Source organism: Neofelis nebulosa, chromosome 8 (genome assembly GCF_028018385.1).
Source record: "Neofelis nebulosa isolate mNeoNeb1 chromosome 8, mNeoNeb1.pri, whole genome shotgun sequence".
Classification (NCBI taxonomy): Eukaryota; Metazoa; Chordata; class Mammalia; order Carnivora; family Felidae; genus Neofelis; species Neofelis nebulosa.
This window is the reverse complement of record NC_080789.1, coordinates 9622699-9648348: the sequence shown is the minus strand read 5'-3', so window position 1 is coordinate 9648348 and position 25650 is coordinate 9622699. Positions and strand designations below refer to the sequence as shown.

At 57.3% G+C, this 25650-nt stretch overlaps 1 protein-coding gene across 2 annotated transcripts; it reads right to left on the bottom strand.

Annotated features, from left to right (window-relative positions):
- On the bottom strand, nt 1–23277 carry CBX7 (chromobox 7). Of its 2 annotated transcripts, none has more exons than XM_058741256.1 (6): nt 22978–23277; nt 20765–20808; nt 13355–13420; nt 9289–9355; nt 6328–6679; nt 1–5939 (listed from the first exon to the last, which is right to left on the bottom strand). In XM_058741256.1, exons 1-6 carry the CDS (start codon nt 23044–23046, stop codon nt 5785–5787), a joined length of 753 nt encoding a protein of 250 aa, XP_058597239.1. In that variant the 5' UTR covers nt 23047–23277; the 3' UTR covers nt 1–5784. The 2 variants fall into 2 exon arrangements, with proteins under 2 accessions (XP_058597239.1, XP_058597240.1); XM_058741257.1 differs by having other exon boundaries at nt 6328–6400; nt 22978–23276.
- Nucleotides 23278–25650: the final 2373 nt, after the last annotated feature.

Sequence of the window (25650 nt, the reverse complement as noted above, 5' to 3'; positions counted from 1 at the left end):
TATGCCAGAAATAATAGAGCCTTGAGAAAATGTATATTGGAAGGTCTCTCTGGAGAGGCGGCCGACGTACGTCGCGAAGCCGAGCAGCTGGGAGACCCGCTCAAGGTGGACCTGCCGCCTGCCTCTTTGGTCTGTACTTCTCTGCTTCCTCAGAGACCACAACCACCTGCCACGGATCCGATCGGGGTCTTTGATTGTGCTCGCTCGACCCTAGATGACTCCCGCCACGCGCTTAAGCGAGTTCTGTCCTTCTCCGGAGAAGGCTCTTTGAACGCTGTAGTGAATCTTGAAGTCTTTTTGTTGATGGTTCGCACTTTCCCGATAAATATGGGAATGAGGAGCCGTGCGGGGCGACTGTCCTTCCAACTGTCGACCCCTGCTCCCTTTCTCTTGCCCCTGACTTGTTCGTGCCTCGTTCTTCTCTCGTGCGCCGCTGGATTTGTGCCCGTCGGAGAGCACTCGCCGCAGAGAAGATCTCACAAGGAGGACAGGGCGAGCCATCTATCCATCTGACAGGGGACGACAGCCAGCCTCTGCCCTTGACAGCCGGTGCCTGCACAGTAAGCCCGCCAGTGGAATGACCATAGTGGGTGTGACACGGAGGGTGCGCGTGGCCTGGCCGCCCGGGCTTCCTTTCACAAAGTTGTCCCGAGGCTAGTTCCCATCGCTGATGAATGGCCAACCTGTCAGAGGCAGGTGCTGAGGGTTCGCCCTCGATATGGCATCATCCTTCAAGGAGATCGGCCGGACCCTTCGTGGCAAGGGTCGATGACCCTTCGATTACACTGGCTTCCTTCCCTGCTGGAGAAGTCGGCAGTTCACGCTTAGCAGATCGGACACCAACGCGCGATGAGGGTTTGCCTTCTCTGCCCACACCACCCATCCATCCCACCACTGCCACCATCGCCCTGCAGAGCTGGGCCATTGCCCGCCAGGACCTAGTGTAGACACCAACAGTGCTGTGTCCAGGGAGAGCCGAGGGGGCAGACGCTACACTGGTCCTCCTCACCGCGGCAGTGTAGACCCTGGTCAATCAGAGGTCGACCTGGTTTCCGGCACAGGGTAAGGAATTCCTCGGAAGCTACAAGTACCAACCGGTCGCTTTGGCGAAAAGCGTGGTTACTTAACTGATGTGGCGAACTGACCTTGCTTACCCGAGATGCCAGGGTCACCGCCACATGCTGCGGGTAGAGAGGTCACTGAGGCATCTCTCAGTGCCCGGTGGCGATTTTAAACGGGCACTCGCGGCAAACTCAGCTGATCTGACAAAGACGAGTCGACAAGGACTCAGACTCTTTGTGGACAAGAGGCTGGGTCACCCCACCGGGCAGACAGCCTGGACCAATGCGAACTCGGGCTGAGTGAGGGAGATGGTGAGGGTCAGACACAGGCTTGGGGTTGGCCAAGGCACCGAGGACTCTCGCTGCTAAGTCTTTGTTTAGAGAGTGTAACTGGCCACCGTCTGGAAGACTCCACGAGAGTGAATTTGTGTGGCGAACGCACAGAGGAGCGGTGTGAGGCGTGGGCCGTGTCAGACGCCTTTAGTGGCCCCCCGGGCACACTTGGCCTCGGCTCTGGGTCAGCTGTGGAAGGGGACGGTTCCGTGTGCAATTAGACTGGCAGCGCGTCTCCACTTTCTGCCCCAGGCTCTTCCAATAAGACAGATGGGGTAATGGACGGTGGCCGCCGACATGTGCAAATCTTGGAAGTTGGGGGCTGGGTTCGCAAACCCTGGGGCAACCCTTGACCAGGGCTCAGGGAATAATGCTCCCGGCCCTCATCCTTCGGGAATGGGCGACTCTGGGCGACACGTGTGTCCTTCTGGGGTGACCTCAGGTAGAATGACACGGTAGTTGCCATAATGGCGACCTCAAGAGCCCACCTCATTGCGGCTTCTCCTCCTTCCCTGACCCATTCTACCCCCCTCACCCCTACTCCTTGGATCACTTCCCAAATAAAGCCCCTATCTTGGGCTCTGCTTCTGGGGTGGCCAAGGCACCTCCAAACCTGCTTCTCCTCCTCTAGCCTCCACCCACATGAAGAACCACCATCTACCCGGTTGTCCAAACCAGAAACCGGGGCATCATCGTGATGCCTCCCTCGCCCTCACACCAAATCGTTTCCCAAGTCTTGGTAATTCTACCACCTAAGTCTATCGCCAGCCGATCCGTTCTCCCCCTCTCCCTGACACATCCGTGGCTGTGGGCACCACCACTCCCCACCTGGGCGGCCACTGGGAGGGTTGGGACACAAGTTGACTCTTACCTGTTCTCTGTTACCAGTCCTGCACGCTCCTGTTCGCGGTCTCTACCCTGAGCCCAGCATGAGCCTAAATGCAGAGGAGGGTAGCGGACTCTCCCAGCCCCCACTCATGTTTGCTCCGACCGCCACTTTCTGGGCCCAGACAGGTGTGCCGAGCTTAGCTGAACGGTAGGTGAGCATTAGCCCATGAGAGTCCAGGGTTCCGGAACCTGCAACCGCAGAGACTCGGGATATGGACCACCCCCGGGTTCTAGAAGAGAACACTCTTGGCAGGAAGCAGAGAAAAGGTGAAGGGATCCCGGCCTCTGATGACACCCTGCAGGGACCCTAATGGTGGGCGCCTGCCCATCTATGCTCCAGCCTCCAGTCCCCAACCCCTTTCCCACCCCCACCCAAAGTAATCCTGCTGTACATCTGGAGGGCTCAGAAAATGTCCAAGATCACGGTCAGTAAATGGCAGACCTGGGACCTAAATCCCTGGGGGCTGGAGCTCCTTCCTCGGCCCAGCTGTGACTCCGCCAAAAACGAAGGCTCGAATGCAAGAGCTTTTTTTTTTTTTTTTTTTTCAAAATCATCTTTAATGTATTTTTAATAATTTTTTTTGCCTCATTTACCAGATAAATCATCTAAATAAATAGATGCTATACAGTCTCTTACCAATATCAGTACAAAAATAAACCGCGCTCTGCGTCCGCTCTAGCCCTCCCAGCACACACTCACTCGGAAAAGGCATGTGCTTGGAATCAACTCACACCCCCAACCCTCCCAAATACATTCACGTTGTCTGAACAAAGCTCGACGCTCATTCCGCGCAAAGGCAGCGTTCCTGTGCTGAGACGTGGAGGCCGGGCTGGCCACTTACAAAGCAAAGCTAAGCCACCTTACACGGGCATAGCGGCCCCCGCAGGAGGGGAGTCAGCAAGGGGATCATCACCCCGGAGGGATGACAGGGCTCGGCTGGGCATCACAAGTGGCCGTGCGGGGGTGGAGGAATCCTCTCCTCGCCCCATCCCACAGCAAGAGGAAAGTACCGACCGGGCTCTCTACATTCAAAATGGGTGGGGGCTGGAGGGGGGGAAGACAGGGGGTCCAACTCTTTCTAAGAACCCCCACCCCTGCAAGTACTGGCCTTCTGGGGAGGGGTGGGGTGGGAGCTCAGTGTCCCAGGCCCCACTGGGACGCTCAGGGCTGGGAAGAGGCCTGCAAGGCCGCACCCAGCCCCTCATAGAGGTCTCCATCCCAGGGAGCCGCGGGGAGCCCCGGCTCCCAGGGTTCTGCCCTCTCTGAGACGCGGGATGCTGAGGAAGGGGCAAGAAGCGTTTTGCTGCAGCAGACAGAACATCAGCCGTCTCACTCCACAAAGAGCCCCCCAAATCTCCAGGCCTGCTAATTGCACAAACAGCTCTTTCAAAGTGCCCATGAGGCAGGAAGAGGTCCCATGTCCCCTGGAGGAGGGGGGTTCCTTCTATTGCAAGCCGCCAGCCCGGTCCCAAAGCCACGGGCGACGGCATTCAATCAGACAGACCCCCACCCCCGGCCACCCTCCCCACCACCCTCACATCTGTTGGGAGCCCCTGTCCTGGGAGACACCCCCCCAATTCCAAACTGCCCTTCCCCGACCCAGGGTCTCCCAGCTGGGCAGGGTGGAGGTGTCCAGGTGCCCCTCCTTCCCTGGTCCACCCCCACATACTCCTCTAGAGTCAACTTCCCAGGCTGGGAGGAACCACCAGAGGGGACCACCCCCCAATGGAAGCACTGAATTGACCCTGGACAACGAAGGATTAAGGAGGGAGGGGAGAGAGAGACTCAGGGATTTAGGAATCTTGCCAGCAGGGCACCCCAAACAAAAATGGGGTACAGGCTGTCTTTGGTTTGGGAACCTGGGGAGAAGGGGTCTGGGGGAAGAACCGCCCTATCCTTGCCTCAGCAGGGTTCTGCTGACTTCCTCAGGACAAAGCAGAGTGGGGAGAGAGCCCTGGGAGAGGGCGGGCAGGCCCCCCCCAAGCGCCCCCACTCTGATGATGGGGGAAAGGGAGAGGGAGCCAGCCTTTTACTTTTGCTCCCCTGGCACCCCCCACCCCCCCGCCCCTGTCATCTGGCTTTTTCTCCCTTACGGGGCTGGGGCAGGGGAGAGGGGGAGAGGACGCTCCTCATTGCCTGGGAAGCCACTTGCCTGCGGGGCACATTTGCGCAAACCAGGAACCGAGGGCCCCTCCTCCTGGCAGCCACAGCCCCTTGCCGGGTGGGCCCGGGGCTTACACACAGCCTGACCCACCGTCCCCCGCAGCCAGACGGCAGAGAGACACGGCAGAGGTCCCCCCACAGGAAAGCTAGGTCGCTCCCGGCTGTGGCATTTCGGACGAATGGGAAGGGGACACAGAATGGGAGGAGGGAGAGTTTCGGGAGGTGAGGCTGCCCTGAGAAGGTGACGGGACGCTCCCTCCCTCTCTGGGAGGGCAGAAAAAGAGAGGAGTGGGTAGGGTTGAAAAGTCACCTGAGTCAGAGAAAACAAGAGCCCCTCGGGGGAAGAAGGACAGGGCCCAAGTGCCTCAGAGCCAGTGCTGACCCACGGCGCACCTGCACAGACACGTGCACACCTGTGGCCGGCCAGGTGAAGCCACAAAACCCCACTGCGTGCTGGGAGCATCGGAGGCCATCCTGCCCTCTGCTGACAGCTGTGAGCAAACAGAGTTGGGACAGAGCCCGTCACATGATGTGCTGTACAAGGGTGGTTAAGGGTGGGGTGCCCCCGACAAGTTCTCAGGTGCTGCGAATCGCCCCGCATTCCCCGGGCCAGGGTTTCCGAACAGGAGATTTGCAAGGCCCACGGCCCACGCCTGCAGGCAGCGCGCGTGGTCGCGAGGGCATGGGGCCGGGTGCGCCCACCTCACGGGTCAGGCGATGCGGGTGGGGGAGCTCCCCGGAGAAGGGGCTCGGCGGGCAGCCACCCCCAGGGGAAGACCTCTCTGAAGGGTCTGGAACGCACCCCAGCAACCTCAAAGCCTTCCTCCTGCCCCCTCATTTTGACCCAGTCCTTTTTGGCCAAAGCCAGCCTCCGTATCCCACCGCAAAGCCGGGGTGGAAAGTGACACACAGCGACCCACCCCCACCCCCGCCCCCAAAACGGAAAAGGGAAACCAACCAAAAAGGCGGGAGGGGGTGGCTCAAGGGAGAGGGTCTGGGCCTTCCCGTTCTCCTTTGGTTCCTGGGACCAGCTGCTGCGTCTCTAGAGAACACTGGTGGTGGAGGCATCCGGGGGTGGGGGGCCCAGAGACGGCACCCTGACCGACAGAGCGATGCCGGGCCTCCCCAGCCCCCCAGACAGACCACCGAGCCTTTCTGTAAACATCACACGCAGAGAAAGGGGCGAGGTGGCGGGAAAGTGTCAGGATCTTCCCCCCCTTCTCCTGTTCCATATATTTTTAAATAAAATAATTACCCCGCCCCCAACCCCTCCCCATCTCTGGAAGTCCCCACCCCAAGCCCAAAAGCAAACAGTTTACGAAGAGTAAAAACGGTGACTCAGAACTTCCCGCCGCGGTCCCGGAAGAAACCTTCAGCCGCCTGGGCCTCGCGGAAGGTGACGGTGACGGAATTGGCGGTGATATCGGTCACTGTCACTTCGCTCGGGGGGAGCACGGGAGTCCAAGGAGGGGGCCCCTCGGCCAGGTCTGCATCTGCGGCAGCCACGGGAGAGAAAGGCAGAGAGATGGGGGACAGCGTTGACGACAGCGTAGGAAAGGTGGGAGCGGGAGGCGGCATGCAGACCCCCGCCAGCCCAGCACCGGGTCCCCCTCCACGTCCGCGGCCAGGCCGGGGCCTAGCTCAAGGCTGGACACACGGGAGGACGCCACTACATTTATCTTCCCTGCCTGGACCAGTTCACCCACAGTGGGACCACGGGAGGAGGGGGACCAGGCTGAGCCGGGGGCCCCTGCGGGCTGTGCAGCCTCAGGAACCCGCCGGGCCCTCTCTGGGCCTTACGGCAGCTGAACCTGATGACTCGTGGGGACTTTCCAGCTCTGAGGGGCTCTGGGACTGGGCCTCGGGGCCTGGTCACCTTACCCTCCTCCTCGGGGGGCTGCTCAGCAGGCTCCCACTCGCCGGCCGCCTGCAGGACGTCCGGGGCTGCTGGCTCCTGCAGGAAGAGCTCCCGTGGATGGCTGTGACTCTCCAGGTCGGGCCCGCGGGGCGGGAACTTCTTGCGTGAGAGCCGCAGGTACTTGTGGGCCTTGCGCGGCTTGCGGAGCGGGAAGGGCAGGGTGGGCACCAAGGGGCCCTTGTCCACCAGCTCGGGCGCCCCTGCCTTGACCACCCCCTCAGGGCTCCCGCTGCCGAGTGGGCGCGTCAGGGAGAAGCACAGCTTCTCCTTGCCCTTGGCCTTGTGGGAGCTCCGCAGGTCCATGCTGTACAGCCGCTGCGGGGGCAAGCCAGGGCACGGCGGGTCAGCCCTGCCCTCCCCGCCACTGCCGCGCCTTTGCTCATGCCGTTCCCCCCCCCCCTCCCCCCCCCCCCGCCTGGAGTGCCCTTCCCTGCGTTCCGTGGCCCGGAGCCGGCCATCACCCCGACCCCCACCCCGGCCCAGAAAGCCAGCCCCGAGCAGCCCAGGTCCAGCCCTGGCCGGGTACAGCCACTCATCCTGGCCCCACAGGGCAGCCTCATCTCCCCGGGGGGTTGTAGGTGGCGCCGGGATGGGGCTGCAGGGACTATTACTCTGGTGCACAGCAGAGGAGCGTACAAGAGGTACAGACTGAACATCGACCAAGAAAAACCAAATCTCGGTTCGTGAGGCAGACAAGTGAAGGAAAGGCACTTCTGCTTACTAAAGGACCCCCAAAGCCGAAACAGCCAGGCCGTCGAGGAGATGGTGTGAGATGGAGGCCCTAAGGCTCCCGGGGCAAGTAACCAGGGGCGCACGTGGCACTGGGCGCACGGTCACGCGGCCACAGGGACAGTGCTCTGCCAGCAGCCTACAGGCGCTCCAGGCGCTCCTCCCCCTGAGCTGCGCGGGCCCAGCCCCCTGCCGATGCCCCGTCTCACTCTCGTGAAAATGGGGCCGGAGGGCACGTTCTCCCGCCACGCAAGGGCTGGATTTTTGTACTCCGGGGATTTGACTAATTGACTTTGGCAGAAAGTTAGACAAATCCACGAGAGATCCCTGGTGCTAAGGCGTCGGGAAGGCGTGGATCACGCTGGGACGGTACCTTCTGCTGCCACCTGTCACCAGGGGCCAAGAGTCTCCACGGAGAGCGAGGCCCTCAGATGGGGCCTGCCCGTCAAACATCTCCCAGTTGGGAGCAAAGCCCACATGCGCAGGCTCCATTGGCCAGTGCTGCCCACTAATGCCCGTCACACGGCATGGGACATGGGTGGTTATGGGACAGGAGGAGGGCCGACCAGGCGGAGATCGGGACAACACTGCCATGCCGGGAGGGCTTATCCGATGGCAGCTTTACCAAAACCTGCTCCTTCGGCCCGGCTCACAGGCCATCACGAGCTCAGTAAGCTCCTCCCTCCTGCCGCCCACAGAGCGAGAACCTGCGGCTGCCCACAGCCGTCCAGGAGCACCCAGGGCCAGACCTGGGTTTGAATCCAGCTCTGGGTAAACTACCGGCCTCCCTGAGCCTCGGTTTCTTCGTCAGTGAGACGATGAAGAAAAGAGTGGCCAGCCTCTGAGACCGCCCCAACGATGCCCGCCTCAGGGAATTCACAGCCATGGGCAGTCCCCTGGAACCCTGGGCACTGTGGGTTGGGACCTCCAAGGCTAAGTCAGTAAAGACCCTGTGCTCCCACCTTCCTCGTGCTCTCTCTCTCTCACATCATCCACTCTGGGGGAAGCTAGTGGCCACGCTGCAAGGCCACCCGGGAGCCCTTGGAAAGTACAAGGCCTCTTGACAACATCCCGTGCTGACCTGCTGGCACGCGAGCAGCCGGCCAACGGTCCAGCCCCGGTCAAACCTCCAGATGAGTGCGCCCTGGCTGACATCGTGACCGTAACCTGAACTAGAAATCACTAAGGAACCAGCTACAGGACCCCTGAATTCCTGACCCACCGGGACTGGGTGAGGTACTAAGTGTTTATTGCTCTAAGTTGCTAAGTTCGGGGCTAGTTTGCTACTTTCCTTCCTGGGACAATTCACACCAAACCCTGTGAAAATACCCATCGCATGAAGGGAATCCCACCTTATCTGGCAAAAGTCCCAGGTGATCTCTAATCAAGGGTGGGCAGGAGACTGGACACGTCTCCTCACCCTGCGTGGGGGCCAAGAAGCCTTATTTTTGGCTTCAAATACCCGGGTGAACCTTATTCACTTAAGGAGAGCAGGTACGCTGATCACCCCAATTTTACAGAGAACGCTCGAGCTCAGAGAGGCAGAGAGACCTGCCTCAAATCACACAGCCACGTCACTTCAAACTTCACCCGCGTTCCAAGCAGACCAGTGATGTCAGCAAAGCGGCCCCAAGACCTGGGTAACTTGGGGTGTCCCAGAGTCTAGACACAACCCCCCTGCCTGTGGCAGAGGATTGGAAAAGGGGGCCCCATAGGTTTCTTCTCGCTCAAAAACAACACATTTCTAGGGCATTTCAAGACTACGGTCTCAGAATTCTGAGTGTCCTTTTCTTGGATTCTAAAATCCCAGGCTCCCACGTTTCCTCAGTTCTAACGTGTATGTGTCTGAGGTTCTCCAATGTTACAATCTTGTGTTCTGGTGACTTTGAGCGTGATGAAGGCTAATTTACAAGATTCTAAGCTTTCAAAAGTCTAGGCTCCCACCAGCCATAGACCCATCTTCCCCCATACCCACAGCACCTCCCGCCCAGGCTATTTTCCTTCCCCACGTCCCCCTGTGGAGACGGACCCACTAAGTTCCACCGCCCCCCCCCCCCCGCCACCCCGTGCCCTGGGCAGAGCAAAGAGGTTAAGTAGTTCGGCTCCACTGGCTGGTGCAAATGCATGGGGTGGGGAAGGCTGGTAGGAGGAGCAAGGGGGGGCCTGTGGGTGGGCACCAAGGCTGGTGGCGTTACCTGCAGCAGAAGCCGCTTGGGTTTCGGACCTCTCTTCCTATACCCCGACGCTCGGTCTCTCTCCTCCCTGGGGTGCAAAGCAGATGGCAGAAGAAAAGCAAACACTGGTGACATTTAAGGGAAAGGAAAGCATCCGCTCCGCCCAGGCCTCCGCTGTCTATGGGGAAAGGGGGCACCCACCACAGGCCACCCCCCCACCCCGGAGTAGGGACTCCTCCCCATTGCCCTCGTTAGACCGTAACAGTGGGGTCCCACGTTCATGTCCCAGGGTCTCGGTCTTCCCCTCTGACAAAAGGGGAGGGCACAGCCACCGGTCCTAATGCTGAGGAGGGACGCGGGCGACATCTCCAAAAGCAGGCGTGTCTTTACCGGGCTCCAGGGTCACGCCAGAGCCCCGCTCTGCACGCCACTGGGAACAGCCTCCAAAACAAAACAGTTTCCACCCTCCAGGAGAGTTGCATAGAAACCCGCCAATCAAATTTGCCTCAGACGTCCCAGGGGGGCTGATGAGCATGGGCACGGTCCTTCTGTGAGCGAAGCCCTGCCCAGATTTCCCCCCATTTGGGATCTGCATGAACCTGGTGGAGAGGACAGGCCCTCACTGTATCATCTGGTTGGGGAAAGGGAGGAAAGCCCGCCTTTTCGGAGTCCCCGGTGGATGCCAGGTTCTCTGCTGGGTGCCCTCCCCACAACCCACCTGCACAAACACACACACAACCCAAGGATGTGTACAAAGTCACACGGGACACATGCGAGACATCGCAACAGAGACTCCAGCAACAGCTTCAAAGCCATTTTCATTCCACCTTTTCGTTTCATTCCATCCCACTCTCTATAGCTAGCCCCCACTGCAGAGGCCATGTGGGCAGGAGAGAGAATGCGGGGGCCGGGAGCGTGCCCCCTTCCCGCTGCGGGCTGTGTGACTCGGGGCGGTCTCTCCATCTGAGCTCGGCAAAACCGGAGAGTCCCAGGCAGCTGGTCCACCGCCAGCCCTCCTCGGGGCGGCAGCTGTCTGCCGTCTCCAGGGGTGCTGGGGAGACGCACCTCGCGTGGGGCCCTCCCTCCCTGCCTGTGCGCTTGGCCGCAGCAGGTCTGACCCGGGGCCCCGGAGCCAGCCTCTGAAAGCAGCAGCCAAGGCGCTGTGATAGCAGCCGCTCGGCTGCCAGGAGGGACCTGCCAGCCTTTAAGGGTGAGAATCTTCCCTCGGAAGCTGGTGCTGGGCACCAGGACACCCTGTTCCAGGCCCAGCTCTCCCCTGATCCACGGGAGACCCTGGCCGGTCGCTTCCCCTCTGGACCTCAGTGTCCTTGTCTGGAGCGAGCGGTCGCTTCTCAGCCGGCCACCAGGGCTCCTGGGAGGAGCAAGAGGGGTCCCTGGGATTTATCGAAATAGGGGGGAGAAAAAGCTAAAATGATAAAGTGAGGTGGAGTAGGAAGGGAAAAAAAGAAGAGAGGAAGAGGAGGAGGAAGTAGACAGGGGGAAAGGGAAGGGCCTTAGGGGAAAAGAATAATGATGGGAGCGTGTTTGTGACGTTTAGGTAAGTGTGGCGTATGATCATCACATACCGGACGCTCTGCACAAGGCACTGCTCTACCTAAGGCCCCCCTGTGAGGGAGCCACCATTACTATCCTCATTTTATAGTTGTGGAAACTGAGGCACAAAGACGCTAAATGACTTGCCCCATGCCAAAATTCTGACAACTTCTGCCACTGAGCTCCGGGCTCCAGGCCTAGTGAGGGTCAGGCCCAGGGTCCAATCAGGGCCCCCAGGGCAGGCCTGGAGCCCAGGCCACATGATCCGGGTTTCCAATCTACAGCGTGCATGCGTGCGTGTGTGTGAGTGTGTGCACGTGCATGTGTGAAGGGGGAGAGGTCCATTCTATCCAGTCCTGACCACCCAGGGCCTGGTTTCTGCCAGCCTTGGGTCCTACCCATCAATGGCCAGTGCTGTAGGGCTGTGGCGACTTAGGAGTCGTACCCTCTCGGCCTCTCCCTGCGGGCGGGACTCCCCAAAAGAGCCCCCTTGCCAGACTCCCTCTGAGTCTCTTTAAAACCCTGCAGAGCAGGTGTTAAATGGACATCATCCCTCTTTCACCTCCTTTTCACCAACACTGAGAGAGAAGAAGTCGGCTGAAAGTCACACAGTGGGTCTGTACAAGCTCTTCGTTTGTTCCTTAACTATTGACTTTTCTGACTCCTTCAAAATAACATCCGGATCTTGCACCAGGACCTACACGGCACTCCCTGAGCTGCGCCCCCCATTCCCTCAGCTGCCCCATTCCTGCCTCATCTCCCACACCTTACCCGGCTCACATCACCCCAGCCAGCCACACTCACAGCCACGCTGGCCTCCGTGCTGTTCCTTAAACACCGGCTCTCACCCCGGGGTCTTCGTACTGATTGTTCTCTTTACCTGGGATGTCCTCTAATACTCACTGGGCTCAATCCCTCGCTTAATCCAGGTCTCTGGTCACACCCCCCACCTAACCACCCACTGACCCCTGCACCCCTACCTATCCCCTCTCTCTGCCCCCAACCCTGTCTTTGCAGCAGTTATGACCATCTGATACTGTATACGGGTTTTTTTTTTAATGTTTTTTTATTGCTGGTCTCTGCACTGGAGCCCATGAAAATAGGGTTGTCTGTTGGTTTGGTTCCTTGCTGTGTCCCCAGACACCTGGAATAGTGTCTGGCACACAGCGGAACCTCAATACCTGTTGCGCAAATGAACGAACGACCCTTAGTTACCATCGGGAAGATAATTCACACACGTGTGCCCACACTTACTGGCCTACAAAGTGCTTTCAGAAACCTTGGTCCCCATGAGAGCCCCATGAGATCAGCACTCTTATCCTCACTTCACAGATGGGGAAGATGACGCTCCAAGAGGAAAAGGCCTTGCCCATCGCCACACAGCTGGCGAGTAGCAGAGCTAGGGTGCTAACCCAGGACTTTGGCACCTGCCCGGCACTCTCCTCGCTACAGTCCGGGACATTCCACAGGATTTTTCCAAGCACCCAGGGGCAAGAAAGAAGCTGAGGGACAGGGACACCCTGATTTTTAAAGGAAAGAACCATGGAAGGTCCTTGGAATCGGCAACAGGAAACTTCCTGGGGGAGAAGCCATGGGAAGAGGGCAAGGAGGGCCAGAGGAAGGGCATCTGACTTGGAGTCAGAAGCTCTGGGTTAAGTCCTAGGCTGGCTGCTTCCCAGCTGCGAGACACCCGGACAAGCTCCTTAGCTCCTCAGAGCCTCAGTTTCCCCATCCATCCAATGAGACCCTCATCCCTGTCTCAGGAGGCTACCGCGAAGGGCCAAATGAAAACAATTTTATGAAAAGATCCCGCCCTGCAGGGTCTCCAGGGAAGAGGCAGGAGGGTTTGGGCTGCCTGCTGGCAGGGAGGTCGGTCAAGCTGGAGCTCATGCGGCAGACGGGGATGGCGAGACTCAAAAGGCTCCCACATCAGGAGAAACAACATTCTGTCAAAGGCTCCCCCCTGAGATGCGCCCTCACTGCCCACCGGTGGAGCTGCCGATCGCGAAACAACCTTCGGAATCGGAGCAGAGCACTGGCAGGTAAGGGAGACTGAGGTAAGGGAGCTTTGCCCAGGGCCACTGAGCTGGGAGGCGGCCAAGTGGGATGGACCAGAACTCAGATGTCCTTGCTCCAAAGCCATGGTCCCCGGCCTTTCTCCAGCTTCACCGGACCTCCCTTCGCTTGGTGGGAGAATCTCTCTCTGATCTGTCCCCAAGGCCATGACGGGGCATTACTGATACTGTGCCCCTCACACAGGGCATCTGTGAAAAGCATTTTTACACTCTTCGCAGCAACTGAAACCCCAACTTTAGGGAAACCGGGGCCGGTGTTATTACAGACGGCCCATTTTACAGCAGAGAGACCGAGGACTGGGGAGGTTAGAGACGTGGCCAGCGTCACTCAGCGACAGGAATGGGACCCAGGACCCCCAGCTGCAGACTAGACCAGGCTGTCCCCACCAAGTCCCCGACCCCCATGCCCATGACCCTCATCCGGAGCCAAGCCAGCGGCAGGCTGAGGCCCCCCTTACTTCTCCTCATAGGCCATGACCAGGCGGGGGTCCAGGATGTGCTCTTCTGGCTCCCATGTGCTGTACCTGGGGAGAGAGATGAGAGGTCAGACGCGGCCCTGCTCCCCACTGGCATTCACAGAAGCTACGGCAGTTCCACCTGGGCCCACTGGGGGCAGGGGCGGGGCAGGCTTTTGGCCCTTCCCAGGTCCAGCGTAATTGTCACCAACTCCCGAGAGCTGTTCCTGGCTGCCCAGGCTGGGTCAGGAGGCTCCCACGACACTAGGACTGCCCTCGTTCTGAGCACCGATCACATCAGCCTCTAAACAAGTGTGTCTAACTCCCAGTTAGACCTCGTGTTCACCTCAGGAGCACAGGGTCCTTCTCCCAGGATTCCCTTCCCATGAGAGGCATGAGCATGTGGTCAAGAGCGGAGGCTCTAGAGCCAGACCAGCTGGGTTCAAATCCCAGCCCTGCCCTTGCTCGCCACACAACCTTGAAGGATTTCCTCAACATTTCTGTGCCTCCATTTCCCCAACCATAAAGAACTCCCGTGCTGCTTAATGCATTCACCTAAGGGCTCCATGCCTATCCCTTTTGCTGTCCCCAGCCATCCTCAAGCCCTGGCCCCAGCATGGCCCTCTCTGCCTGGGCCGAGCTACTCCCTCCCTCCTCGGTACACATCTGCACCTTCACGGCCAGGTCTGAAGTTCCCTTGTCGGGCCCGGCACGCAGCAGGAATTTGGTAGATGTCTAGTGACTGACTGGTAGATGCCACAGCAGGCCCCTTGGTATTTCCACCACCCCCACACCAGAGACCATCCCCTGTTGGGACAGATCTGGAAGTCAGAGCTCAGCAGTTCCACAGCTCAAGCCACCTTTGTTCCACATGCACTATCATTTACTTAATATCTGCCTTTCAAATAGATCACTTTTTTTTAAGTGTATTTATTTATTCTTTTTGAGACAGAGTGTGAGACGGGGAGGAGCAGAGAAAGAGAGAAGGAAAAAGAATCCCAAGCAAGCTCTGCACTGTCAGCCCAGAGCCCCAAGCGGGGCTCGAACTCACGAACCACGAGATCATGACCTGAGCCGACATCAAGAGTCGGACGATTAACTGACTGAGCCACCCAGGTGGCCCTAAAGCAGGTCATTTTTTTTAGTTTAATAATTTTATTTTAAAATCAAACTTTAGGGGCGCCTGGGTGGTGCAGTCGGTTAAGCGTCCGACTTCAGCCAGGTCACGATCTCGCAGTCTGTGAGTTCGAGCCCTGCGTCGGGCTCTGGGCTGATAGCTCGGAGCCTGGAGCCTGTTTCCGATTCTGTGTCTCCCTCTCTCTCTGCCCCTCCCCCGTTCATGCTCTGTCTCTCTCTGTCCCAAAAATAAATAAAAAAAAAATAATAAAAATAAAAAATAAAAAAATAAAATAAATAAAATCAAACTTTAGGGGTGCCTGGCTGGCTCGGTCAGAGGAACATGCCACTCTTGGTCTCGGGGTCGTGACTTTGAGTCCCATGTTGGGTGTAGAGATTACTTAAAAACATAGATAAAAAAAACAACTTTATATCACTTCATGAATGGAAAAACTAGTACAGTTCACCATAAACAGATGCCAGTGCATAAAAAACTAAAAGTTTTAAAACACAAATCTAAATGTGTGTATGCATACACATACTCAGACATACTATACACATACAAACATATAAATACAGATGTGTGTTCATGTGTGTGCACGTATGCATACAAACAACACCAGAGCCACAGACTATGATTCTGACCCAGGTGGCCCCCAGCTGCGCTGGGTAAGAAGGGAGGTGAGAAGTGTCACGGAGGTGTTAGGAGGCAGAAAGAGGCTGGGGCCAGCCCCTCCTCGGGCTGCCTCCTAATCAGCCGAGCTAAAACCTTCACCTTCAACTGTCCTGGGACACTGATACCCACCAGCAGTCCAATCCGGATTCGAACAACAAGCTACCCAAGGACAGAATCCTTTCCTCCTTCCTTCCACGGACGCTTCTGTGCACCTACTGTGCGCTGGGCCCCGTGTCAGGCTCTGTGGACTCAGTGACAAAGGTCTGTGCCCTGAGGACCTTATAGCCCTTACCCAAGTGCCACATGCCCAGCCTGATCGGGCACAATGACACCTTCCTTGTACGTGCTGTGCTCTCCTCCTGACGGCCAGTCCCTCGGTGACCACCTCCTCATCCTTTAGGAGCCAGGCCCTTGTAGCTTCCCCTGACATCCTCTCCAAGCTGTCCCACTCCCAGCCTCCTCCCTGCTGCTCGCCACAGCCTGGGCACTTGGTACTTCCAAAATTATTGATGAACCCAGCTGGTATCTTGGTTGGCAGGCTGTAAGCCCTCCCCAGGGTGCCCAGCCCAGCCCCAGTCCCTTGGTGCTCTAGGAAAGGTGACAGAAACCACTGTAGAGTTTTGCTCACCCTGAAGAAATGCTAAAAGTGAAACTTTTTTTTTTTTTTTTTTAGTAGTTGGAGTAATGCCCCAAGTGTAAGCAACCAGAGACTGGCAAAGACTCCCAACCTTCCTCTCCCAAAACAAAGGCTGACTTTCCCCAACTGTAACTAGAAACAAGAAAAGAGGAATTTTGCTTTCCTCCTGTGTCCTCTGTCCTCTGCCTCGCCCTCTCTGCTCTGTTAAAATATCCCTACAGTGTTCTAGTCCTCTCTGTCCTGCCCACTTCTCCACTGCCCTGCCCATTTCTTTGTTGATGGAGGTGCTGTGTGGTTCCTGGCAAGTCCCCAACCTCCTCTGGATCTCAGTTTCCTCATCTTAAGAATCACCACCATCATGGTAACAGCACGACTGCCAGGGACTCCTCAATTCCTCACAAACCCCCTATGAGGTAGGTTACCCCACTTAAAGACGAAGAAACGGAGGCACAGAGGGTAAGCATCTTGCCAAGGTCACTGAGACAGCACGTGACCAGTCTGTGGTTGGAACTGTTGAATCTTGGCCACCCTCTACCTTTGGGTCTCTCACATGTCACTGCATCTGGCTCCCCGCCAGACTGTAATGTCTTCGGGAGACGGGCAGTGCCCGACTGACCATGCCCTGTGTCTGACGGGGGCCTCGTACACAGTACGTGCACAGAAAGGGTCAGTGGATTCAGGGGACATTGTTACTGGGCTGGGGCTGCTGGGGGTCTGAAACAATGGGAGAGGGTCTGAAACAATGGGAGAGGGTCAGACCAGGCAGCAGGAGGCCAGGTCCTGCTTCGTGCTGCGCGAGAGAAAAAGGAGGGGGACTGCGCTACGTCTCACTCTCCCCGACATCCCTGTCCCATGAAGTGGAGGCCATTAGCCCCGCTCCGCAATGTGGAGAGAGAGAGAGACCACGTCGAGGGCGAACCCGCTTTGCGAAGAACTGGGCGCGGGCAGAAGAGCACCCAGCCGGCGGGGCTCACAGCCTAGATACCACGGAGCTGAGTCTGCGGGTCGCAGGGCGGAATGGGGCGGGGCGTGCAGGGGGGCGGGCGCGGGCTGGGCGGGAACGGAGCGCTCCGCGGGGCGGGGCGGAGAGCCCCACTTGGCCCCGCCCCGCCCCCTGCAGCGGGTCCGCCGTGAGCGCGCACGCACGAGGGGCGCGCCCCGGATTACCAGGCCAGCCAATGAGGGGCGGGGGCGGGGACGGCGCGCGCCGGCTCCGAGGTAAACACGGCCACGTGACCGACCGCCCCACCCCCTCCCCCCCTTCCCCCCCCCCCCCCCCCCGCCCGAGTCCGGGTAAACAGGCTCGCGGCCGCCCCGCCTGGGCTCCGCTGCGCAGGCTCCCGCCGTGCAGGGGGCGGGGCCCCCCAGAGCCAGGCCCGCCCTAGTACCCCCACCCTCCCATTTAAAGCCCTCCAAAATACGAAGCAGCGAGGCGGACTCGGGTGCGCCGGTAAGTCCGCCGCTGGGGCCTCCAGTTACTCATCCGTGAAGTGGGACTAATGTGAGAATTAGTTGTGCGAAGCCACGTGAAGCACTTAGTTCAGCGTGACACATAATAAAAGCAAATGCTCGTTAAGAAATCAGTTCCAAGCAAGTGCAAAAACCTCCCAGGCCCCAATCCTGGACTCTGCTGCGGCTGCCCAAACCCTGCGCTGGAAGGAGATGACGCCCTTCCTCTGCCCCTGGCATTGCTGTGAAACTTTTCTGGTCTCAGGCAGCCTTGCCAGGGTCCTGTGAGGCTAGGGCTCCATTTTACAGGTGGAGAAATGGAGGTGCAGAAGTTGAGGGCTTTGCCCTGGGTCACACAGCTTGTAAATCTACAGAACGAGGGTTCAAAGGCAGCCTGGTCTGCCCTAGGCACTCCAAAGCCTAGGCACTTCTTACTGAATAGTCAACAGACCAAAGGACAAAAGATCCTCAGTCACCTTTGGCAGAGCTGACTGTGTATCACAGGGGCTAGGTCCCCAAATTCTGGGGTCAGGCAAACCATAGTTCAAATGATCCCAGCTGTAGATGACCCTGGGCATGGCCTCCTCTGCTGTGGATTTGTTTCCCCATCTGTAAAATCGGTTGCCATGAGGCACTTAAAAATGGGCCAATACCTGACTCAGACAAGGTGCTTACTGACCAGCAGCCTGATTATTGCTGTACCCACTGACAACATCATTACCAAAGCTCCATGGAGGCAGTCCTCCCTAAAAGATGGGGTAGTATTCACAAGTGGTAAAGGAAGGAAGGAAGGGAGGAATGCATTCCCAAAAGGGGAACAGCAGTCCTGGGCAGGCTGAAATAAGTGGGGTATCTGACAGTCTCCGTGGGGCAGAGAGCCTATACCTGGTGACTTAACATCCATCACCCTGTTCCCCTGGCCCCTCCCTGGGCAATTTGCAGTACCTTCCAGAACAAACAAGATAGCTCCTCTGCCCCATCTGCTGGGGATGAAGGGCAGTCATTTGTCTGCAGTTGGGGAGAGAAAATGGGCAAAGCATGTAATGGCCTAAAAGGGGCCTGGCACAGAGTGTTTGTTTAAGTCATGGTTTCTGTTACTAACATAAGCCTCCTTGGCCACGGCGAGGAAGGTGCTGCTGAGCAGGAGAATCAGACTCTCCCCCAGCCAAGGCTCCCAGGCCTGCCCAACTACCCACTCCCCAGCCTCTCTCTCAGCCTCTTCTCCAAGCAAGGCCCCCTGAGAAGAGGAGACTAAGCCCCAGTGGATTATAAAAGGGCCTGGGTTCTCCTGCTCTCCCCCTGACTGAACCTGTCTTCCCCCAAGTCAAGTGGGGTGATACAGCAGGTAGCATGGGGTTGGAAGTTATACTCTTGTAATGATCCCCCCTTTGGGCCTCAGTTTCCCCATCTGAGGGCAGACCCAAATCATTTCTAAGGCTATGTTGAGTTTTTATGGCGGATGGGATTTCCCAGATCCCTTTCCTGGCTGCAGGGAAACCTAGAAGCTGAGCTGTCTGACTTTGTGTTAACGACAAACATTTCCTAAGTGCCTGGTCACCTGAGAAAGCACCAGTACTTTATCTCCATCATCTAATCCTCACAACAATGTTGTGACACAGGCCTCATCATTCCAACCTGGAGATGAGGGACCACAGGCCCCACCATGTTGGGGACCTGGACGGCTGTGAACCAGGCCAGGAACCCAGGACCAATGTGCAGGAGAGTCAGGGGTGCCCCAGGTCATCTGGTCAAACAGGACTCCCAGAACCTTTGGGGAGTCACCAAAGGCAGGCATTAGGGCCCCCCTGGTGGTCTCAGCATGTTAAGAAACAAGTGGCATCAGGGTGAGGGGCTCAGGCCAGCAGAAGCACGAGGGACTGCCTTTGGAGTGCTAGGCCCTTCTCTCCTGGCTGAAGCTCTGGTAAGCAGACATATCCGTTTGGGATTTAAAAGGTGGAAGAAGGAAAAAAAATTAAAAAATAATAAAATAAAATAAAAAGTGGAAGAAGGAACTTTTCATTGAGAGGTACCTCTGTTTAGAGAAGGAAATCTTTCAAAAGATGGGAGTCTACAGAGGAGGAAAAATAGCCAACGGTGCTGTGAAGGCCAACAGGCTGGTGACCACACCCCAGTGCAGTGCCTTCTGGCGCACAAGCTGAGTGGGGAGCGTGCATCCAGGGAGTCAGCGCTCCTGCGGCCGATCCTAGGCATCTTCCTTTTCTAGCTCCCCCTCAACTCTTAAGTGCTTCTTCACCCCGATGAGTCCACCTCTCATCTGCCGTGAGGAGCAGGGGATCCCCCTCCAGTTCTGGGGTGTTGGGGAGGGGGCAGCAGGGGCAGCGGGAGCCAACCGGCGCATTATCTGGTGGGCCAGCCACCGACCCCAATCCTCAGGACGCCTGCAGGGTGCCCTGAACACACGGGCCCAGGACTTTCACCCGCAAGGTGAAGGAGCCTGGGAGAGGGGAGCAGGGCCTGGCCTAATGAGCCTGTTTTGTAGAAAGGGAAGCTCAGGTGACATAGGCTGTATTCCCCTCTGCTCTGTTTCCCCACCAGGCTCCCATGATGCTCCTAGAATCCAATACCAGCTCAGCCCTCAACATAAACACAGCAGAAAGCCCCCTGCACAGAGAGCAGAGGCTCTGGGCCAAGGGGGTTTCCAGGAGGGCAAGGAGGCAGGGCACCCACAGACCAATGAAGAGGCCCCACGACTTGCTCAGTCCCTCCCACTCCCACCGCCCTGTTGGGTGGTGATTGGTTACTAGGAAGGTTCCTGATTGGACCTTAGCAGGAGAGGTGGAGCCACTGAGAGAAGTCCTGGATCCAGCACCCTGTCCCCCAACTCCAAGATGGAAGAGGCACAGAGGAGACTTCCGCAAGCAGGGAGGCCCAGTTCAAGTCCCACCTCTGCCTCCACTTGCTGTGGGACCTAAGGCAAGGCGCTTACCTTCTCTGAGCAAGCTTTCTCATCTTTAGAGATCACCACCATACCTGCTTCACAAGGCTGTATGGAAACCTGCTTGGTAGACTGGAGAATGCTGTCCAAAGGCATAGGGGGCTCAGGCTCTGCCCCTAGCTCTATGGCACTGAGGACTCATGCTGCACTGGCTAGACGTGTCTAATCCAGCCCCACAAACCCGCACTCGGCCTGTATTTGTTCTGCCTCCACCTGGCGAGCAGCCATCTCTGAAGCCAAGACGCTGGGCCTTCACCTCCCAGGTGCCAGGAAAGGCCACAAGGAGGGGAGGGGAGGCTGCAATCAGGAGATGAAGCTCAACCCAGAGAAGAGCAGGAGAGAAGAGGAGCTGGGGCCCACCTTGGCCCTCATGTCCTTCTAGCCCCTCAGCTGGCAGAGGGGACACTGAGACCCAGAGAAGAAGATGATTTAGTCAAGGTCCAATGGCCAATTACTAAAGCAGCTGGAGAGGCAAGAGGCATAGAGAAGGGTGAACAGGTAGGCAGACACACAGACACACAGACAGACACACACACACACACACACACACACACACACACACACACACAGGAGCCTTACTTTGGAGGCCATCCTTTCCATTTCACCAGATATTCGACTTTACCCTGGGAAGAAAGAAGAGCAGAAACAGTGAGATACACGGCTGCCCCAAAAACCACTCCTGGGACAGTAAGGCCCAACCCCTACTGTGCACTGATGTTCCCCCACCACATACACAGCCCGGGGACACGCCCCCTCCCACAAGACCCCCCACCAACCCAGAGACACCCAAACTTTGGCTGCTGCGTGATCACCCCTGGATCGCTTTCGCTTCCTGCGAAAGCACAGGCGCACATCTGGCCCCAAACATTTCTGGGGCTCCTGCGGCAGAAGCTCAGAGCTCGTGTCACACACGGGGAAACTAAGACCAAATGGGGCAGGTTATCGCCAAAGATCCAGTGTCCAGAGTCCCAGTGCTAAGACCGTAAGTCTTAACTTTTTAGAACAGAAGACTCTCCAGGTCCTAGAAAAATTCCTCACTGGTGTGTTTCCCGTGGTGCTAGTCCCACCAGCCAGCCCCCTCTCTGGGAGGGGATGCCTCCGGCCCAGAGGTGACCCCCGGCTCAAAAGACCCTGGTGGGACCCCAGAGAAGACTAACAAAGTCTCCCCCTTCAGAAGTGGTGGTCACATCTCTAGTAGTTACAAAATAGAGCCTGACCCCTCCCTTCCTCACTGACCGGGCCTGGCTTTCCAGTCCAAACCCATCCCCACCACGTCTTAAGACCAAGACGTGTCACCTCCTCCAAGAGGCCTGCCCTGACCAACCTTGCTAAGGCCATCTCTCCCACCTTCCACCTCTCTTTCTGCATAGCACAGGGCCCCACTTGAGGACATCTGCATTTATTTCCTCGTTCGTTATGTGTCTCCTCTGCCAGAATGCCAGCTCCGTGAAGGAAGGGATGTAGTCTTCCCTGGGGCTGAGAATGCTGCCTGGTACATAACAGGCCCTCGAAAAATATGTTTTGAATGAAGGCTGAAGGAACGATGTTCCTCACCCTCCACGAAGAAGGAAGGTAACCGCTGTATCTGCTTAGGCTGCAGTGCATGGAAAACACTGGGCTTTGTGGAATAAATTAAAATCGAGGAAACCTTGGAAGAAGGGAGAAGGAGGAGGAAGGGCAGCCCCAAGAGTTCAACCCCATCAGAGCTGGGGGAAAGAAAATCCCCACCTCAAACTTCACCCTTGGCCCAAGATGCCAGGACTGAGTTTTCTCTCTCCAAAGAAGATGAGCTAGCAATGAGCCAACTCGAGCTCCCGCTCTACCCCCATCACTAGCTTGCTGTGTGACCTTGACCAGGTCATTTCCTCCGCCTGGGTCTGAGTCTCTGCCTCTGTCAAACGGGAGGGAGAAGGCGATCTCTAAGACCCCTCCCAGCCCTACCACTGAAGCCTCCCAAGGGGCTGCAGAGAGGAGACGAGGGGACAGGATGGTGGTGACTGCCAGAGGATGAACTTTCCCCAAGGGCTTCCATCCCCAACCTCCAGCGCGAGGCGACCACTCTGCAAACAGGTGCACAGGACGTACGGACCGCCAAAGCCAAGCCCTGAGGCGCGGGTACCCGAACCCAGTGGAATAGATGCCTCCTTAAATTGCAGGGCGTCTGTTTGGGAGGCGAAGGGAAGGGGGAGGAGCTTAGAGGATGCCCCAGCGCCGTAGGCGGCTTCACTGAGCCTGGCCGGGCGGGGCTGAGAGTTGGGGTGGGGAAGACAGAGAGGTGTGCGCCGGAAGACCGGGAAAAAGACCGAGGTGGGGGTAGAAGGGATCCGAAAAGGTCGAAGTCCAGAGTTAGTCTTCGGAGGCGGGAGGCTGAAGCTCCGCCTCGAACTTCAAAGGTCTCGGTACCGAATCGAGAGTCTTGAGTTCGAGACCCAGCTCCGACGCTAACACACCAGGCAAGCCTTTTCCTCAACTTGGGCCTCAATCTCCCCTTATTTAGAATGAGGGGAGCTTGAGGAAGGATGGCGTTCAGGATCCCTACAGTCTGATCCTAATCTCCAGCTCTGGCGGGCTCAGCTGCCCCCAGGATGCTGGGGCGACAACTTTTATTCTACTCCGTCCTACAAGGCGGCGGGGGAAACTGAGGCACGGACTGGGGAGACGAGCCCAGCAGCGCGGAGCTGCCTGGGCCCCCCGCCCCACTTTTCCCCCTCGCCGCCAGCGTGGAGGGGACGGTGCTGGGGACAACAGGGGACCCCACAGGGGTCCTGGGAGCCGCCCCCAGGCAGCCTCACCTTCCGCACGCGCTTCTTCCGGATGCTCTCCACCGCGAACACCTGCTCGCCGATGGCTGACAGCTCCATGCGGGGCGGCGGGCGAGCGGGCCCGGGGCCGGGCCGGGCCGGGCCGGGGGCGGAGCTGCGGGGCCGCGGCTGAGGCGCGCGATGCTCGGGCCGGCGGGGACCCCGTCACCCTCGCCCGGGCGCGCACGCGCACGCGCACGCGCGCACACCCCCTCGCGCTCCCTCACGCCGCCGACGTTCCATTTTTGAACCTGCGCAACGTTTTCCTCTGCGCGAGCGAGCGAGCGAGCGAGCGCGCGAGGAGGGGGCGGGGCGGGGGCTCGGCTCGCGCCCGGCAGGTCACGCCCCTCCCTCTCGGGCCTCCCTCGCCCCGCCGGCCCCGCCCCCTGGCCCCGCCCCACGATGGAGCCCCGCCCCACCCGCCGCCGCGCCGCGGGCCGCGAGCTGCTGTTCTGCGGAGCCGGCCCGCGGGACTTATTTGGCGCCGGTGTTGCTTGGCACTGGGGCGGAGCGAGATCTTAATACCGAGACGCGTTTCTTTAAATGCTCCCGGCGACCCTGAGAGGCCGGAAGCGACACGCCCCGGTTGGGCAGAAGAGGAGCGGGCCGACCTCGGAGGCCAAGCGGCCCACCTCCTACGGGGGACGGGCGGGGCCGGGGAGCGAACCCCAGAGCGGCGGGAGGGCGGGGCCAGCCGAAATTTCCTTCTGAAGACCGAGGGCTCTAGATCCGGGCTCCGCGGCGGCGTGGTTTGGCCAGTCCTAAGCCGGCGCCTGCCTGCTCGTCAGTCTGTCTGTCCGTCCGTTGGGGGCTGTGCGGAGGGCCCCGGCTAGGCGATAATTCGCGGCAGGTGTGGCCGGGGCGGATGGAACGTGCACACCGGGACCGGTTTTGCTGCCACGCGCTTGGCGCTAGGCATCCAGTAGCCGCTCCACTGTTTGTGGAATGAATGGATCTCGAGGTCCCAGCCTCACCCACCCCAACCCGCTTCCGTTTTCGCTCCCGCGCCACCATTCATCCCCGCCCGGAAGCGCGCCCCTCCGGCTCCCACCGCCTACCTGCATCGATCCCAAGTCCTGCCTCTCTGCCCTCTCCCCTCCACACCCCTCGTCCTTTCCTCTGGGCTGCAGCCCTTTCCGAGCCCGCGTCCACACAGTGCCAGAGAGCGCTTTCTAAAATGCAGATGTGACTGGGTCACCTTAGTGCTTAAAAACCTCCCATAGCTCCTTATTCCGCTCAGAATAAAGTCCAAAAGCCTCAGTCTGGAGCACAGAAGAAAGAAATGATAGATTTACACTTGATTTTTTTTTTTTTTTTAATCAGAAACCAGCCAGAAGGCGCTGGAATGATTTATCTAATGTCCCGGGAAAAAAATAACCATCATCTTAGAATTATATACCCAGTGAAAATTTATTCCAAGAATTATGTGCCCGGTGAAAATATCTTTCCAGGAGGAGGTGGAATAAGATTTACAAATGCTAAGACTAAGTCTTTGCCACTAGCAGACCCTCCCTAAAGGAAATTCCAACGGAAGAACTTGAGACAGGAAGAAGATGATCACAGACAGGTCTGATGCAATAGGGAATAAAGAACAATGAAGAACATTGATAATATAAAACAATAACAATGCCTTCCGGATAAAAATAGAATTAAAATACACAAGAACAATAGCATATAACTTGGATGAGTGGAGTTAAAGGGTTCTAAAATCCTTTTTTTTTTACTCAGGAGGACAATGGAGATATGAAATAACACAGACTTGTTAAGAATGTAAGTTGTCATTACCAAGGTACACTAAAAGAATGGAACTGCAGTTTATAATATTTATTCAAATTCTTACAGGAGGAAAATAGAATGAGAAAATCAACCCTCTCAATCCTAAGCCAAGTGAGAATGGAGAGAAAAATAAATACAAGACAGGTGGGGCAAATGACAGATATAAATTCAAATGTGCTGTAATTCCATAAATGCAAGCGGACTAGATGTTGTTAAAATACAAAGATGGGGCACCTGGGTGGCTCAGTTGAGCATGGGGCTCTGTGCTGACAGCTCAGAGCCTGGAGCCTGCTTCGGATTCTGGGTCTCCTTCTCTCTCTGCTCCTCCCCTGCTTGTGCTCTGTCTCTCTCTCTCTGTCTCTCTCTCTCTCTCTCAAAAATAAATAAACAAACATTAAAATAAATTTAAAAAAATAAAATACAAAGACTATCAGACTGGGTAAAAATCCTACTACATGCAATTTGGAGAAGACATCCGCAGGAGACACTTCCCAAAACAAGGGTAGAGAGAGGATCAAAGTGAATGCATGGGAAAAGGACATCACACAAAGGCTAACGAAAAGAAGGCTGATTTATTCCCTTTAATTCCGGTGGGGGGGGGGGGACCCTCACTAGAGATCAAGATCAAGAGAGTTGCTTCAAAATGAAAACGATCCAATTTGCCAGAAAGAGAGAACAATTTCATATCTGTGTGCAAATTCCATAATCTTAACATATAAGAAACATGAAGAAAGCTACACAGAAAAATAAACCCACAATTATGGTGGGAGATCTAAAAACACACCCCTCTAATTGGTAGAACAAACAGAAATATATTCAATAAGAATATGATGAAAACATTTGACTAATGGACTTTCATAGAACACTGTGGCTACCACGGCAGAATAC

Bases quoted from the DNA above. Each gene is read 5' to 3' on its own strand.
- CBX7 (XM_058741256.1), bottom strand. From the start codon at position 23,046: ATGGAGCTGTCAGCCATCGGCGAGCAGGTGTTCGCGGTGGAGAGCATC. The intron at 20,809-22,977 runs GTGAGGCTGCCT...CTTTCTTCCCAG, and splicing joins GGAAGAAGCGCGTGCGGAAG to GGTAAAGTCGAATATCTGGT. The intron at 9,356-13,354 runs GTAAGGGGGGCC...TTTGCACCCCAG, and splicing joins GTCATGGCCTATGAGGAGAA to GGAGGAGAGAGACCGAGCGT.